General features: G+C 43.4%; 1 protein-coding gene across 1 annotated transcript in view; it reads left to right on the top strand.

Moving 5' to 3' along the window:
• The window catches only part of spata5 (spermatogenesis associated 5), a 110,112-nt gene that overhangs the window by 25,289 nt on the left and 66,021 nt on the right, over window positions 1-18,802 (top strand). The window contains exons 12-15 of the mRNA XM_022759867.1: window positions 1,405-1,614; window positions 5,541-5,594; window positions 5,931-6,010; window positions 10,460-10,586. Of these exons, the coding sequence (XP_022615588.1) occupies window positions 1,405-1,614; window positions 5,541-5,594; window positions 5,931-6,010; window positions 10,460-10,586 (471 nt within the window). The remainder of the gene's footprint in view (window positions 1-1,404; window positions 1,615-5,540; window positions 5,595-5,930; window positions 6,011-10,459; window positions 10,587-18,802) is intronic.

Genomic DNA, 18,802 nt, shown 5'->3' with positions numbered 1-18,802 from the left:
CTTGGGTGCATGTAAATGTAATCAGAGAGATAGAGCCCAGTGTGGGAAGACAGAAGTGCAGATAAAAAAATGAATACAGGGAGAAAGAGAAGGTATTGAGGTAGATAAAGAAAGAGATAACGATGACTTGCAAAGAGAGCGAGAAAGATGGAGAGGTTATAGAGGATGAGGAAAAGAGGTATGGAGGGATTGCAGCTAAAAGTGAAGATGGGAGGGAGGAGAGGCTGGGTGATGAAGAAAGAGACAGGAAGGATGAGAGAGAGAGGGGTTTGGACGAGAGTTTGTCCTTATCTGCTTTATCTCCTCCGGTTGTTCACTGCCGGACTCCCCCCCCCCACTCCTTCCTTTCCTCCCTCCTTCCATCTGTCAGACAGACAGCTATTGGCCGACTCCCTCTGTTGTTGCTCACTCTGTCCAGAGTCTCCCTGATCCAACCCGAGCCCCCACTTCCTCCATCTCCATCCAAATATGCTTTTATATTTCACTCCCCCCCCCGACCCCTCGTCGTCGTCATCCTCGTCTGGAAGAACTTGCGTTTGACCTGGGCGGTCAGAAAGTTGAAAAGCTCGTCTGCGTGGGTTACATGAGAACATCAGTGACATCAGCGCGCAATCAGAGTTTGTTTGGTCTGTTGCAATTATTGTTGGCGATATGTTTGTGTTGAAGCTGCCACAGATTAGAACTGTAAGATACGTCAGAGGGAACCGGACTGAGTTGGATCAGTATATCATTTATTAGAGCTCGCATACTCATTATGACCAACTTGTATCATATATACTATGCATTTTGTTTCATCGGGTGTTATTGTGTAATTGATTAATACCATTGAACCTGATGCAATTGTATTCAAGAGTTTGCATCCGGGTATTTCGGCTTCCTCCTACAATCCAAAGACATGCAGGTGAGGTTAACTGGTGACTTTAAACTGCGACCCTATAAGGATAAGCGGTACGGCTAATGAATGGATTCCATACTGGATTGCTTCTTCTTCTACTACTAACATCATGTCTTGTTTCTTCTTCATCTACTTCTTCCGCTGCTAGTTTCTAAGACTACCTCTACTTGTTGTTTTCCCACTACTTCTGTTCTGTTACTACTTTCTTTCTCTTCTCTTGTTAATACTTGTCGTTCATACTTGTGTTCAGCAGCTTCAGTCAAACACGTGGATGTGAAATTGGCCTTAAAAAGCCCTTTAGGTTAAATCATACAATGCTAGATACCAAAGTGCTATGATGTATTTATTTAACTCTGCCAAGATTTATGAGATGTTGGAAAAAATGAAGATCAGATCGTCTTTATTTGGGAATTTCATATCGTGTATCTTCACGTGCATCATGTATCTTACCACAGCACTGCAATAAGTCTGCAAAAGTTCCCTGATTCTACCTCATCTCCTCCCTCCAGGTGCGCTGGTCAGATGTAGGTGGGATGGAGGAGGTGAAGCTGAAACTGAAGCAGGCCGTGGAGTGGCCTCTGAGGCACCCTGAGGCCTTCACCCGCATGGGCATCCAACCACCTAAAGGAGTCCTGCTCTATGGGCCCCCAGGCTGCTCCAAGACCATGATAGCCAAGGCCCTGGCTAATGAAAGCGGGCTCAACTTTCTGGCCATCAAAGTGAGTTTTCATCATTGAGTCATAATAATCAGACTGGTATCGTTTGTTTTCTTTGTCTCGACAAGATTTTGAATAATTATTTGGATCTTTGGATCAGTGGAGGATGAGTTCGAATCAAAGAGGGTAAAAAGGAAAAGGGTGTTGTTTTTCCCCGACCTTTATACATAAATATGAACAAATAATGTATTACAGGTGTAGCTCTTCATATCATATTCTGGGTTGAATGATCTGGCAAAAAAAAAAAAAAAACACTGCGTATGACTCAGTGAACAAAAACCAGAATAAGAGAATGGAGCTTATCCAAGAACTCACTCAAATGTTATTGCAGGTTTGGTGATAGCCAACATGTTTTGAGTAAGTTTTTAGAAGTGATGCCATTAGCCTGATGATTGATGATGTGTTGATTCAGTTTCATCCTCGAGTCAAGTACTGTAGTTGTGCAATTTGTACTGCAATTTTTTTGGAACTTAAAAACCATGGAGCCAAAAAGTTGCTTTGATATTCAAGTGAAACTGGTTCTGGACATACCTCTTCATATAAGCACAGTAGACGACAAAATGTACAGATTGCTTTCCATTTCAGAATGGTAAAGAGATCCGGTCTCTCACTTATATGATACTTAACCAATCTGAGCATGTTAACCAGCTACACATGACATCAAGTGTGATTTCATGTGGTTAAAGCAAGAATGTAAGTACCGTGCAAAAACTCTGGATTACATTCAACACCGATGTTTTCACATTCTCGCTTCCTGCGGCGCTTCCATGACAACTACAGGTTGGTTAAAGTTATGGACAGATTGTGGTTACGGTTAATAAAAAGAATCCACCACTCTGACCTTCACACCCTCACTTTCCGCCTTGCTGCATATATTGCTCACTACTTCCTGCGTGGCCTCGTGAACGTTGGCATTGGATTAGATTCATCCATCAGGAACGTGGTTCCTAGGATACCGGGCTGGGTTGAAAGATGTTTCCTTGATGACCTGAAGGCGGTCTGACTGCCCAACTTCCTCTGCAGAGAGCTTCTTTGTCTGACCTTCGACCCTGTGTTTGTCCCCTCTCATTCATCACCCCAATCCTCTCCGGCCCCCCCACCCCCCACCCCCCACCCCCCCCGCTGTCGCCCCTCACCTCCACCCATCAGGGCCCGGTTGACGGAGATTGATTGATCAGCTTGTTGAATTGTTGATCAGTGGATATTTAGAAAAAAAACAGTTGCCATGTGAGACAGAAAGCTTCGACAGAAGCTCTCAACCAACGACATTAACCCTTCAGCAAATACTTGTTTTTGAATTTAGCTCTGTTTGTTGTTTTTAGCAGTAAGAGGCTGCGGTTTGCATCGGGACAAAGTCGCTAAGGTTTTGTTGAAATGCTAACAGACTTATTTTCTTCAACTCTGACTACGTAACTCTCTGAAGTCTAGACTTTACTGTCACAGCAGCTTCGGTCTGTGCAACTGTAATATCCCACATCAATTTTACAGTTGATGCAAATTTACTTAGCAGCCGTTTTAATCTGATGAAAAAAGAACAAGAAAAACTCCTCACATGTTGGAAGGAGCATATTTTTTGAATAAATACATTGACGTTAGAGTGTTTGTGTTATTAAATTTCAGAGGAGAATCAGAGGTCAACAATAAAATGAACTAGCTTTGAACAAATCACAGTTTACTAGATAAACCCCTTTAGAAGCGGCTTCTTACTTTTTATTTCACAAATGTACAGTAGCTGAAATTCTTACTGTTTTCACTTTCATGTTAGTGTTGGAGATGTTATTGTTTTTGAATGATGTATTGTGTTTTGATACAAAGGTGATAAAAAAGAGTTGTTACTCCGATCTCGTGCAGCAGGTTTGCAGTCATCAGGAAGAGTATCTGCTGTATGAAAAGGGTAAAAAACATCCTGTCCCTCCGGCTGAAAGCCACTCTCCAGCATCTGCAATAACAGTATCAGGTTTTTCCAGTGCGGCGGTTGCTTTGACATAGATATGTTATCCAGATTTAAATGTGGATACTTTAAAGCTCAGTCTGTTTCCTCTGTGTGAAAAAGCCCTATTATCATCTTGTCAATTTCAGTTTCCTCCCACTGCAGCCACTGAAACACACTCACATCCGCACATGGATACACACGCACGCACGCACGCACGCACGCACGCACACACACACACACACACACACACACAGCTCGTATCTCTACAGTGTCAATGGTTTTCAAACTCACCATGTCCAACCTTTGACTCTGCTACAGAGAGAAGGAACCTGGGATTAATGAGTCAACCTCCACACTTACTGCAGGAGACAAAAGGGCTGGGAGTTAAGTGTCGTCTCCTCCGTCAGCCCGGAGGTGTTGAAAGGGTGGATTGCTGGGGAGGAAGTTCTTCTGAGGGCTTGAGTGGATGTTTATCTGCTTCTGAGCGAGGGAGAGAAGAAGGAGGGAAAGATTAAGAAGTTAAAAGAAGGAGAGGATATAGGAGCTTCAGTCAGTCGAAGTAGTAAGCGTCAGGGTCAGCCGGCTAAATCTGAAAAATGCAGTCAACCTATGACGACGACGTGCAGCGCAAGCGTCTTCACGACGCCTTCAGAATGTTTCCCGTCCACACTGAAATGACATGAACAACTGGAAAATGGCTTGATCTCTTCCTCCTCCTCCCCTTTCATCAGCGGGATCATAACTCATTTTACAGCTGAACTCACAGTTTATGTCATTGACACATTTCTTTTTCATTTCTACTGTCAGACAACTGACATAAAATAATGATTTGTAGTAACCAATAGAACAGTAAATCCTCTTTTATGCTCACACACAGTATGACAGAATAGACATAAATTGATGACTGCACCTGTGGGACATTTAAAATCAGTGATCTACAGAAACTTAACTTTACTGCTACACGGCTCCCGATCATGTCTGTGCAGTAAGATGTCATCATTTTTGAAAAGCTCCGTTTTTTTATTGTCCACACTGTGTGAAAAATGTGGGTGTGTGGGCGTTGTGTTTGTAGCAGTAAGGCTGGTGGTATTCTCCCAGTAAGATAAGGTGTGACCTGTTTGCAAACACTGAATGAATTGCAGTCCCAATAGAGTAAAGCTGTATTTAGGCTGCAGGAGCCTGTGGGTGACAGTGGGAGGGGATGAGGAGTTGAAACGAAACTTTGAGAAGTTTCAGTCCATCCTGCAAACGCTGTTAATCAAAGATTAATCCGGGTGAATGAGCTCAGTTTTAGTTACAAACGTGGCACTTTGCTTTTGAGAACAGCTTTAGTTATTAGTTAGTATTAGTATTAGTAGTGTTAGTTAATTAAGTGTAGAAATAACAGCAGTAATGACACTGTAACGGCAGTGGTACTAGCAGTGGTGGGGACAGCGGTGGCAGCAATCATGGGGATGTTTTGATCATACAATCACACGGCGGGAAATGTCTTCATGTGCCAGGTGAACCACAGATGTTTACACTCAAACACGAGCCAGTACACACTGAAGCAGTACTGTGCAATTACACCACACACACACCCTCCTCCACATCCTCCTTGACATTATCACTCTGCGTTATCACTGTGTCCCTCTTTTTTAAAATCCTCAGAAGACGCCACGGAGCAGCGGTTTGTTCCTCCGTGGTCTTCTCAGTTTAAAGCGTTTTCAAACGCGACGCCTCCCGGTGATACTTCACAAATCACGACCACGATTAGTCACCAGAGCCCCGATGATGATGGTGGTCGTTACTGATGCTCAAAATCAGATGCTTTTAACTCAACTTCCAGCATCGTCTCTAGGGATCGGATAGCTCAGTTTTTCTTTCTTTACATCGCTAATCAATTCTGCAATCTGTGTTTATCTATTTGCCTCTTGCTGTACATAAACATTTTGTCAGTATGTGAAATTATAGACCAAACCTGAACACTTAAATACCGTTCAAACTTTTCTTTCAGGGGCCAGAGTTACTCAGCAAGTACGTCGGAGAGTCTGAAAGAGCCGTGAGAGAGGTTGGTACATTAGACTTCCTCTACTTGATTATCGCAATCACATGGTTTACAATGGTCTATTAAAACTGTCCTCATGTTAACGGACAGTTATGCAGGCTGACATTCTTTCCTGGTGACTTTATCCTCACCAAACTGCAGAGTTAAAACTGTTGTGCCCTGAATATTTATAGTTGTTGACATAATGAACGGATGACCTGAGATGCAGTGTATGACATTAATGAGTGCTGTATTTCCTGTGTATGTTTGTGCGCACTTCTGGCTGAGAGTGATTCACTGGTCCTGTTTAAAGATTTGTCCTGTTTTCCTCTCCTCCATTGTTGCTGGCGCTGCCTGCAGGTGTTTCGGAAGGCGAGGGCCGTCGCTCCCTCCATCGTCTTCTTTGATGAGATCGATGCTCTGGCCAGCGAAAGAGGAAGGTACACCATGTTCTTTTTTTTTTCTTAATGCCATAGAAAGAGGCCTGTAATTACAAAAAAAAAATAGTGTCGAAGCAAAGTTCCTTCCCACGTGATAAACATGCATTTCCTCCCTCATAGTTCCCTGGGTAATTGTTCGCCGTTCACCCCTGCTACTGTCCAGTGTTTACTATTTTCAGCGCTGTGCTCATTCATTGTCCAGCGATGACAAATGCACAGTCATCGCTGCGATCTGCTTTAATTCACCGGCCGTAGCCTCTGTCCCCACACGTCCCAACAAAGATTCATTTATGAATGGACGGAGCAAACATCCCAGAAAGTCTGCATGACTGCACTATCAAAGCCAGCCACTCGGTTCCCATGGTGTCCTCTTGGACGTTTGCGGCTTTTCACTGCTGGCGAACACAGAACGCAGTCTTGTCTGCAGGCGCTTTAGTGGGATGGCACAGGGAACATCTGTGGCTTAAAGGAAAGAGGACGGGGGGGCGGACAGAGGACACAGATCGGAGGCACACAAACACTTCATTGTGCCCTTCCACGGCAGATGGGGAAGGCCAAATATGCAGCTTGCTTCCTGGTAAACCAGTCGATGAAACTAAATGTTGTAGGAAGGAGCACAGAAAGGCCAACGGGCCGTCCTTATAGCTTTTCTGTGTGGACCCTCAGTCAGAATCTTCAATAGCTACACAGTGTCTGAGACATAACATATTTAGACAAAAGCACCGCAAAGCTTCATTTACGGTCTGTTACGACACATTTTTACAGAATCCAAATCCAGCTCAGACAATTATTCAAGAGACGTGGTCTCAAAATGTTTTAAAGCAGAAACTATCTGGGACGCAACATTAATGATCAGCTGAAGCTGGAGAGGAAGAGCTGATTTTATAACTTATCTCTTCTGTTTTATTACAGAAAAATTCTAGAAAATCATGGGCTGTAAAAGGGGCGAGGAGCGAAGTGTTTTACTTGACTGTATCAAAAGAAAAGCAGCTCCTGCGATCTGGATATTGCACTTGGCCATAATGCGATTTCGAGAATCTTCATCAGTTGTCCAGCCCTAATAAATATAATTTTTCACTTTGTACCAGTTTCTGTAATGAGTACTCGGCACTGGCTAAAAGTTCTGAAATCGTGTTTCCAGAATCAAATCATATTTAGGAAGAAAAATAACAATTGCTTTAAATGAGTTGCATATTTTAAGGATTAAATTGAATTGCTGGTAAGTCGGTAATTTATGCATCAGTTCCAACTTTCCAATTCTAAGTCTCAGTTCCTGAGTCTTGTTTTGGTTTTAGATGGGATGTTTTGTAATAAGAGCACTGTTCCTCTTTGCCAACATCTTTATTTTGATGGTCACTGTTTTTTTTTCTACCTTTATGTCTCATTCACTTAATTCCTCTAAACTACCAAGCTGGATAAGCCGAGCCATTCAGCCGACAGCACTTTATAGAGCATGCATTTTCCCAGAGAAAGCGGGAACCCTGGACTTTGATGTGTAGAGCAGTCTAGACTCATTTCCAATGAGTAGTGGATACAACTGTATTTCAGCTTGCCTTCATCAATCAGTTTTTTTTTTTTTGCCAGTGGGACTGTCAAGTTCCTTCTGCTTTTACAGTATGATTGAGCCCCCCCCCTTCGCCCTTCTCCCTATCTTTATGTTCAATTTTGTGAATGCACTCTTCCTGAGCCGACTCTGACTCCCCACCCAGCATGAGAGTTTGTCAGCTCACTGTGATGAACGTGGGGCTGGACCTGTGCCTCGGGGCCACTCGCCTTTTCAAAAAAAAAAAAAAAAAAAAAATGCACTTAGCGCTGATCTATAAAGGATATTTATTGGTCTTCTCTTCCTGCCATGTTTAATCAATGAAGTGGCTCACTCACGCCAGCAAGAATTCAAAACTGTTGACACGACCGGGCGGCCTCGGCTGTACAGTGCATGTGTGTTTTTTCCCCTCTGGAGGCAGAAGATGAGAAGCACCTGTAAATCTGTCAGCCTACCTGCCATGAGTCCAGACTGGTGGAATGAAATGAAGAAGACAGAAAGAAGTCGGGACGAGCGGGAGAGTGGGAGAGAGACGAAGGCAAACAAGAGGAGTTGAGATAGAGGCAGAGGCTGATGGATGAGAAGAGAAGAGAGAAAAAGGATCAGAGGAAGAATTTCTGCTTTGCTCAGGATTGACTGAAGTCCTGACAGAGAATCTGGAAAGGAAAAAGGTCATTATGATAAAAGGAAAAACAGAAGGATCAGTGGATTTGAAAAGAAACAATAAATGAAAGAGTAAAATGTTTCAATCTTCCTAATATCTGTCCCTCCTTTGGTCACCCTCCTTCTTTTCTCTCACCCTCATCCCATCTTCTCTCATTTTTTGTTCTCCCTTCCTCTATGGTGCCTCTTTTTCTTTTTCCCCACATCCTCTTTCCTTTCATCTCTCCCTCTGTTACTCATCGCCCCACACACACTGTTCCTCCCCACTTTATTTATTTCTTCCGTCCATATTTTTTCACCTCATATTCTCCCTCTCATGCCCCTTCTCTCACCAGTTCTCCATGCCGTCCTCTTCTTCCCTCCTTCCATTTCTCTCCACTATCTCCCCTCACCCAAACTTTCTCTCTCTACCCCCCCCCCTCCTCTCCTCCTCCTCTCCTCCTCCTCCTCCTCTCCCTTCATATCTCAGTGACAGAGCTCCTTTGTGTTCCTCTGCAGCCTTGTCTCTGCTAATGACGTCTGGCACTTCCGCTGGCCCTGTCAACAGAGACTGTGTGTGTGTGTGTGTGTGTGTGTGTGTGTGTGTGTGTGTGTGTGTGTGTGTGTGAGCGCGGGGGAGGGTGTCTGTCTGCACTGCGCTATGGAAAATAACCACCTTGTAGTGCAGTGTCTAACACAGTGATGAGTTTCTTAAAGGACAGATCTGGTGATATTCCACGTTGGATTTTTCTTACTATCAACAAACCCACTACGAAAAGTACCGGTATATCGCTGGTGTAGCCGAGGCCTGACGTGTCTCATTCCTCTGAGCGATAGAGCTCCATTGTTTCCAAAAACTATTAAAAACTCATCTGCGAGCCACACTGTCGCTCTGTGTGACATGTGCCTTCATTACCATGAACTCCGACACTATAGTTTGAGTCAATCTCTCATGCGCCATCCCTCCTGTAGCAAATACTCACTAGAACGCCTAATGTGTATTAACATGCAGCTTAAAGAGGCCATTAACAAAAGCACTATTTCCTCTTGTTTGAGTAGAGTTTTCTGAGAACTACGCTGCTCATCTGACGATTACAGAAAAAAATAGAATAACGCCAGCAGCAGCCGTTAAGTCAAAGCACGTTATTATGGCTTTTGTTTTTTGTTTTACGTCTGATGTAACTTCGATTGTTTTGTCTTGTTTGTGTCTGCTGTCATAGCAACAGAGGAACATGACTTGGCAAATGGGGACGTCTCAATTTTATTTTATTTCTCACCCCTTGCAGACTAATTAAGGGTGTCTTAAGATTATTAAATATAGTGCTGGTTGATTTGGCAACACAAGTAGTTACCGTTTGTAACGACAAACACTTAATAGACGTTAGGGTTACGCCAGGTTAAATGTGAACGCAACGATCGCCACCACCGGCTCCCGGCGAGAAACCACATTTGGCGGCAGAGTAAAATGGTACAAATGGCCCCTTTAGCTGCTAATACAGAACTCATGACCATCGGCCGTTTCTCATAACGTGAAATGATGAATTTGATGAAATCTGGGTAAAGAGGTCAAACGTAATGCCTCTGTTCTGCCAATCTGTTCTGGCAAAGTTTGGAAATGTTAGTTCACGAGTCCAAACAAGGTGACATTTGTTAATCTCTAAAGAACCGATGTCCTGTTCTCTGCTGTCTTGTGTTTGAGTTCTGTTCAGTAGCATGTCTTTGGCAGGGAAGCTCACTTTTTGCCGCCAAGCTAAGAAGAGGAAGAATTGCACTAATGAAAGAACCTGTTAACAGAGCGTCACTGAAACTATGTAAAAGTTCCTTACGAATATTAAAGAACTGGACAATGTTCATTATTATGTAATACTGCAAATATCAGTGATGAGTGAGAGGTTTAAGACGTGTGTTGTATCGGTCTCCTGAGATCAGCGACTCGTACGCTGCTACGTATTTGTATCATTCATCCATCATATATTCATCTCCATTATCTGTATCCTTCCATTTGTTTTCTTCTCATATTTCTTCATTCTCCACTTTTCCTTTACAGTGCACACAATGTCCTTCCTCCCACCTGTCTGTAATTCATCACTTCACACCATCAACAATTTTCTTTTCTACCGGTTTCTGTCTAATTCAGATATACCCCTCTCCCTCTCTGTCATTCATCCTCGGATTCAGTCGTCCACGCGTTAATCTCACCTCTGCTTCTCTCTCTTTCCATCTTCTCCTCTCCATCTGTCTTATGTTCTCATCCACCCCTTCAGCTCCTCGGGCTCCGGCGGTGTCGGCGACCGGGTCCTGGCCCAGCTCCTGACAGAGATGGACGGCATCGAGCAGCTCCGGGACGTCACTGTGCTGGCCGCCACCAACCGGCCCGACATGATCGACAAGGTAAACAGACGCCGGCTGTTTGTCTTTATCTCTCCTTCCTCCTCTTTGGTCTGTGATTGATAAGGTTTGGGGAGATGTTGTGTGTGTGTGTCTCCCTCGACTCCCCGTCTCCCTCCCTTCCTCTGTTCTACATGATTGATAAGGTTAAAGGTCGCCTGCTCCGGTCTGTCTTCTTGGACTCTCTCCTATCTGTTTGGATGCTGTCACTCTGTTGTTTTAGTGCAGCTGAATTCAATGCAACAGGAATTTTTACACCATCTTCGGCTTTTGGTCCATTTGTATGAAAACAACCTTGGAGTGATTTAGTCTACCCTGTTTTTTTGGGGCTAAATAGAACCACATAACTTCCTGTCCCTCCTATTCAAATGTGTTTCATCATGACGACAAAAGAAATGACTTCAAAAGTTTACGGATATAAAGATATGGACATACTAAACCGAGAGCGACTCCATACTTTAGTTATGTTTTTATCTGGAAAACTAGCAAAGATAAAATATGGCAGTAGCGCAAACAAGTCCATCAGGAGGCGGAGCGGGTCGTCCACTAATCGAAAGCGGTCAGTGGTTCGATCCCCGGCTCATCCTCTCCGAATGTAGACGTGTCCTTGGGCAAGATGCTGAACCCCCAAATTGCCCCCGATGTAACATCAGTGTGTGAATGTGTGCGTGTATCAATCATACTTGTTCCCCAGAGGATTAATCCTCATGAGGTTGACTGTTTTCATTTTTTTTGTGAAATAAATATATAACTATCGGATTGGCCGACATGAAATTTAGTACAGATTATCAGTGGTGCCCAGACAATGAACCCTATTGACTTTTCACAGTTGGCGTCAGGAGTCTCCAGTATTGGGAGCAAGTAGCTTAGAAATAAGTTGTAAAAGTAAGAACACCTGTTATTCAGCGCTGCTATTCATCTCATACTTTTGACTCAGTCAATTTAAAACTCCTCTCTTCTCCCCCTCCCTGACAATTTGAGAAAAGGGAGATCTCACTATCAGTCTCTTTATTCCTCTGCACCCCTCCGTTTTCTATTTTTCTACCCCTTTTATCTCCCTCTCTTCCCCTTCCCATCCACAAAAGCTTTCTTTGGTCTCTTATCCTCCCATCTCCGTTCTAATGAAATTTCCTGAGTGCTGATCAAAGACGGAGCCTGTGCCTTGTCAGAAAGGACACAGGAAAGGAGAACGTTGTGGCGCTTCTTAAGCTCCCGCTCGGGCCGCCGTCTGTCTCTGTCTTTCTTCCACTTTTTCTTTTTTTTTTCTTGTTGGGTCTCTTCCTTCACTCGGTTAAAAAATACCTACTAATAATGTTGTAAGGAAGTGTTTCATTCTAAAGTAGAATATCCATCATTCACACAGTAATAACAGCACATACATTTAATGGAGTGATGGCTGAGATGAGCTGAAATTGTTAAGAAGATTTCCATACAGAAGATCCCCCCCCCCCCCGACTCCTTCAGCTCTTCCATTCAAACATCATTTTCTATTTTTTCTTCAGCTAAAAAAAAAAAAAAAGAGCCGGCACGACTGTTTTATGTGAACTGGTAACGGCTCACCACAAATCCATCAGCACTTATAGATACTCCTTAGAGAAATCCTCCACATACAAATGTTGGGTAACCCCCCCCCCTCCCCCAAAAAAAAAACACTCCGCCCCCTCCCTATTTCGAGCCCACTTGTGGAGAATTGATCCATCACTGTGGTGGGGGAATGACAGCATCTTCCTCCACCTCTGCAACTGCTTGTCATTTCATTTCAAACTCCATTAGAGGTATGGCAGCGAAGAAACAGTCTGAGTGTGTGTGTGTGTGTGTGTGTGTGTGTGTGTGTGTGTGTGTGTGTGTGTGTGTGTGTGTGTGTGTAAATCTGAGAAGGGGGGGAAAAAAGATGCATCAAGAGAAAAAGAGGGAGGGAAAGAAACTCTATTAACAGTAGGTAGGGGGTCAAGCCCCTGGGTGGACAGATGGGAAACCCCAGGCGTCCCTCTACAAGCTGGCCTCCCTCTCAGGAAGTGGTCTCCCGGGCAGCTGAGAAATCAGATTACCTCCTCTTGCCCACACCCACACCCCCTGTGGTGTTAGTGTGTGTGTGTGTGTGTGTGTGTGTGTGTTCAGTGAGTTTCAAGTCATATGAATGAATGAAGAACCTATGAGCTACATTGGGAACGGAAGCTGCCAAATGGACAGATAGCCCCCCCCTCCCTTACTGTTTTAGCACCCATAGCCGACTTCACCGCCCCTTCGCCACCACTGACACTGACTGTCAGTTCACACCGGAGATGGGCGGGCATTTCCATGCCAATAGCAGGATATGATGGGACAAATGAAGATTAATGGGATGCTTGGGTGTCAATGAAGTCATTGTCGGCTCTTGATGGAGCAGAGGAGGCTTCTGGGGGCCTCAGCTGTTTGACGGACAGAGTGGGAGGGAATCGAAAGAGGGGAGAAAGTGGCGTTTACTTTAGTTTGAAAGGAGCAGGCCTGCTGTCCATCTTTCAGCTCCTGCTACAGGGCAGTGTGGAGTTCTGTTTTTTTCTTTTATCAAGTTGTTTCTCGAAGTCAGACGGTTGTTTTGAGTCGGGAAACACTTTTCCATGAGGAAACGACATCAGAATGAGTTTTTACTCAGACTTTCTGAGTGCAGTAAAAGTATAAATAAGTAAATAATAACAAGTATTCACGTTGAAGTCCTTGGAGTATTGATATTTTTGTTTTTTATATGTATGAAGTCTTAAATGAAAAATGTGTCATGCGCAGTAGCTTGTTTGCTGATCTGGACTCCACCGTATAAAGCCAGTTGTAATAATGCAGAAGCTTGAACTCTTATAACTAAGACGTCCTGTCTTTTTACACACAAAATCCTCCAACTTCCTCTTTCCTTTGAGTTACATCACCGGCTAACACGACCAGGTCTGCAACAACATACACACACAATGTGACTAATGCAGCTGAATCACGTCTTAACGAATGGATAACAAAAGATAACAGATACATCATTTTCACACAAGCACACGAAGTACTTCCTCTCGCCTTTGTGTCACAAGTGATAAACGTCATACGCATTTATTACTTTGTCACAACTACCGGACAAACCAGGAACCAACAAACCAGCCTGACACATACAAGTACACACACACACACACATAATGTCCAGTTCTAATGCAGCTAATGTCGACCAGTGTGAGTGGTTCAGTTCATTCCTCTGCATGAAACAACCCCTCCCACCACACACACACACACACACACACACACCTCCCACTGAGCCCCTCCACCTTTTTAAAAAAAAAAAAAAAAAAAAAACTTCTTACACTTCCTCTTCCCTTTGTTTTGCGCCAATCACCCAGGCACACCTCTGACCTGCCATGACCTGGCTGTGGTGATTGATTAGCACCACCAGGATTATTTATCCAGCCTGTTCAGTAGGAAGTACCCCCTGTCACTCTGTTTGTCGAGCAGCTGTCCGTCTGTTTGATCGCACACACAAACACATACACTCGCTCAGACAAGACGTCCCTTTTACCTTTTTGTAGTTTGTCTAAAGCCACATTTTGAACTTTTTTTTTTTTTTCCTTTTTCCAGTTTGTTATTGCGAATCCACAGGTAGCTTATTCCTCTAGAACGATAGTGCTGGTTTGTTGTTTCACTGAATGATCTATTCGTTTACCCTAACGCGCACCCGAGCTTCATCCATGCTATCAGGAGGCCGGGCTTCTTACAGTGGGGAAGATTGGTAGCAGATGGGTCTTTGTTTGGGATCAGAAGTTGCCAACTGGGCTCTTATTAGATCAAGGAGCCAAAACAAAACAGAGGCAGAAGAATTAGAGTTGATAGAAAGGACTGGATGTCTGTGAGAGACTTCACATAGGAGCGGTTCGCCTGGCTGCACTGTACATACGACGGTGACAATAAATAAGCTCGTCTCAAAGTAGTTTTTCCTCCACTTTCGACACTTGTCTTGTTATTCCAAGGAAAAAAGATGAGGGGAGGGTGGCTACGTTTTCTTTTGATTAATCATTTAATTTATAAAATGTCAGAAAATAGTGAAAAAGCCAAGAAATCTTATCAACTGCCACTAATAGTCAATTAAAAATGGTATGAAACGGAACAAAGCAGTAAATCTTCACATTTGAGAAGCTGCATGGAACCAGAGAGTTCTTGCCAGTTTTGCTTCATAAACAACTTGATGAATGTTTAAAATCATTAGCAAAAGTCGGCTGAACAATGGATCATATCAGCACTGCTTATTTTTATTGTTGCTTGATGCTAACGCAAGTCACAGCAGTCGCTGTTTTTCAGCAACTAAGTGGGTAAAGCAGCACCATGGTTTGTCGAGTGTAACCCGGCAAACTGCATCTTATCCAGCAGGTCGTCCACAGTCACAGTTGCCTCGTGAGTTACGATTGATTTCACTTGTGATTCACCCAATATTCATTTGTGAACATGAGATCATATCATTCTCAGCACCCAAGTGCTTCTAATATTATTATTTTATAAATAAAAATGTTGTTCAACTATAACCGGACTGACAGGCCTGAGCACGGTGGCCCACCCACTAACAAATCTTATCTGCCTATTTTACTCACCTTGTTGTGGGTGAAACTGTGCCAGAGTGCTGTTTGAGTCAGGTAACGGCTCCGCGGGCAAGTTACCATGCTGGAAGAATGACAACAAATAAATGGTTGTAACGTCTCTACTGGTGGGGCTGTTCGCCAGAAACCGCTAAAGTTAGCTTCCGTCTAATCATTTGCAAGATTAGGAAATTGGGCACAAAACATATCTGAAGACCTTGTTTTTGTGTGTGTGTGTGTGTGTGTGCGTGTGTGTGTGTGTGTGTGTGTGTGTGTGTGTGTGTGTGTGTGTGTGTGTGTGTGTGTGTGTGTGTGTGTGTGTCATCATGGCAAAATGCGGTCCTGGGGACACCTACTGTAGCGGGAACTGCCACAGAGGCGGGTTTGAGTCATTTGCCAGGTGTTTCTCTGTCTGTCTGTCTGTCTGTCTGGTCTCTAGTTTCTGGCAAATGATAAGTGACACAAAAATGAGGCAGTTTCTTTGTTGTTGTTTTTTTAAATTAGTGCCTCCACAAATAAAAGGTCAGTATTACTTTTTTGTTTTGTCGTCTCATCTTTCAACAGTGTGACTAGTCAACCATCAGATCAGACTGTCTCGTCTCCTCTACCGAGACACTCTGATGTCGTGTATTAGCTTTTCTCTCCCCTTTTCATGTCTTCAGGCTCTTCCCTCTTAAAACCAGCCTCCTGTACTGTAGTGTGGCCTCTGAACAGGAGATGGTGCCAAACTTGACATGGGTCAGTTCCTCTGACAATTATATTCAACACTGACAGACTAGAAACTTGCCAGACCTCTATGTTGCTTAGTGGACAAAAGTAAGAAACATCTGCAGTTGCAGGTTCAGTTCCTACTGAGGACAAGTTTGCGCTCAAAGTGATAAAAGGAATTTAGAGAGAAGTAATGGCTAAATGTCTGATGTAGCCATTTTTTTTTGTGGTTGGAAACAGCAGGAAACTTGTCACACTAAATAAATCTTTACCACATAAAAACAGGCTGAAAAGCTGAGTTATGTCTCCAGGAGCTGTACATGTTGTATTATTTAATCGTCTGTACGACTGGATTATGACACTTTGTGCTGCGCGTACTGTATAGCAGCTCTACATTTCTCGTGTTGTCTCAGTTTAGCAGTAATTGGGTTTTGTTCTATCCAGTGTTTTAGTCGTTCACTGAGATGTAGCTCCGCAGCATGATGCATCACACTGACACTTGAGGATAAAGCACGAGGTCTTGTGAGATATTTTATGAGCCCTAACAGTCTTGTGGTCTCGTGTCCTAACGTCCTTCCAGGAACAACGAACTAGCGTTGTAATTGTGCAACATGTGACTACTTTACGGTCACAGTTCAAAACGTAGGCCATGCTTGCTTCTGCAGACCCACCAAACTCCCCCATTTACGTCTTCTAAGAGCATGAAAACTACATCTTCCATTTCCGCGCGCTTGACCGCAGCACATCTGGCCGCATGTCCTCCTGGCTGACATGTACATTAATGAAAGGTGAATTAATTCATGAAGTCCTTCTGTAGCCTACTGGGCTTCAGCAGGAGTGATACAAAGTAAATACCTGACATCAGGCCAGTTTGAGCAGCCTGAACATCTGCCAGTGCTTTCCTAGCCAGTCTGGACGTTGCTAATTGTAATCACACTTGAATTCCTCCAGACTGTAATTAGTGGGCCACTTGGTAAATATTCGGGCATTAGCTAAGAGTGGCTTTGATTTTTTTTTTTCCCTCCTCTCTCTTTTGCATTTGCAGCTCACATCAGTGCCTCCGTGTGTGTGTGTGTGTGTGTGTGTGTGTGTGTGTGTGTGTGTGTGTGTATGTGGCTTTCCATTCATGTATGCTCGCATGCTGGTATCCCAGATCTTAATCAGTGGTGTTTTGCAAATGATTTATGCTTATGCTATCACCTGCCTGGTGAACCAGAAAGGTGGGGCTTCCCGCCTCATGGCTACTGAGAAAGTGTCACGGAAGTTATTAATCATTTCAAAGAAAATCAAGTCAAATTCGATAGACTTTGATTGGAGATGATTTGATTGGACTTTAATGTGGTAAAGATTCTTTTCTAAGTTATTTACTCTTTAATCTTACTCCTTTGGTTTATAAAATGTCAGTAATGAGTGAAAAAATGACTCAAAAGTAAAGTCTTCAAATTGCTTTTTTTGTTAGTCCAAAACCAGAATATTTTCAATTTACAAATATATAAAACAGAAAATGCTGGAAAAACTCACATTTAAGAAGCTGAAATCAAAAGATGTTTTTTTTTCCATTTTTGCTTGATAAATTATTAATATAAACAATAAATACTGAATTTCAAGGTTTATTCTTGACTTTGGAAACAGCCGTTGACAAAACAATCCCACCTCAATGTCCATTTAGCGGCTGTGCTGTAGCTTTTGAGCGTGTCACACAGTTTTCCTCAGCAGATCAAGGTTCATCAGTGGTCATGGAGTTGTAGAAGTTTAACTCAAATGTTTAATTAAAAACTTTCCATGCATGTTGTCTTAAAAGTGGAGTTTCAAAATTCGTTCTTGCCCTTTTAAACAGGAGCTGATATCAAAATTCTTGTTGATTAATTTTCTACCGGTCGACTAATTGATTAATCAGCTAATGAAACCCTGTGTGTGGATCTAACGCACATTGTGCTTCTGTTTGTGCGTGTTTACTCATATGAACGCCTCTTAAATCCTTCTTCCTTAAAGACTGCACATTATGACTTAAGTGAAGAAAGCCTCCCTTGAACACTCAAACATTTCAGTCTTTGTCATGTGGCCTCACACGAGGGCACTGGAGGATCCTCAGAGTTTCGCTCCGTGAACACCTTTTGTTTCGCCTTTTCTTTGGCAGAAACCTCCACCTGAGCCGTGCCTCCACTCAACAGGAAACAACCCTTAGCTAAAAGAGCAGCTATAAGCCCGCCAGTCAAAACAGGCCATATTTTATTTTGTGTTGGCCTGACGTTATCATCTCGCAAGCTTTGCGCTCCTCTCGTGACGAGCCAAGCATGATGGAATCTCTATTGGTGCTGTCTTAAAGGATTAGAGCTTATTCACTGTTTTTTCCTGACTGCACAGTTCTGAATAGGGCCCCCGCTGCCGCAGTACAGGGTGTCCCGCTGAAGCCGAGCTGAACCGCCGATATTACCTGCACCGTTATTGGTTAGTTTCTCTGCTCTAAATTTAACTTCATAACTGTTTTCATCCCGAGCACACTGTTCTAAATTAGCTCTCTACATTAGCCAATAGCTTGTTTTGGTATTATTCTCTTTGCTTGAACACTGTTCTCTCACTGTCATGTTTTGAGAGCATTCAAAGTATTTCCTGCCCTGGTTATGTTTCGAAGATGCAGTAATGAGAAGGCAGAGTGAGAGTTTTGGCTTGTGGCTTAGTGAAGCTACAGTGGCAAGAGAAAACAAAAAGCGTGTGTGTGTGTGTGTCTTTGCGAGCACGTAATGGGATACCACCTAGGGATGGATGAGCTCTGGAAAGCTGTGTGTATGTGTTTGTGAGCATTGGGGGGAGCAGGATCCCCAGGCAAGTATCAAACTTCAAGGGCTGTATTAGTATCAGCTTACACATGTGCGCATCCAAGAATACACCGCAAAAAAGCCTCCAATCCCGACCAGACGCCAGCAAAAAACCTGCACCATC

Source organism: Seriola dumerili, unplaced genomic scaffold, assembly GCF_002260705.1.
Source record: "Seriola dumerili isolate Sdu_G_001 unplaced genomic scaffold, Sdu_1.0 BDQW01000331.1, whole genome shotgun sequence".
NCBI lineage: Eukaryota > Metazoa > Chordata > Actinopteri > Carangiformes > Carangidae > Seriola > Seriola dumerili.
This window is presented reverse-complemented; position numbering and strand designations above follow the sequence as displayed.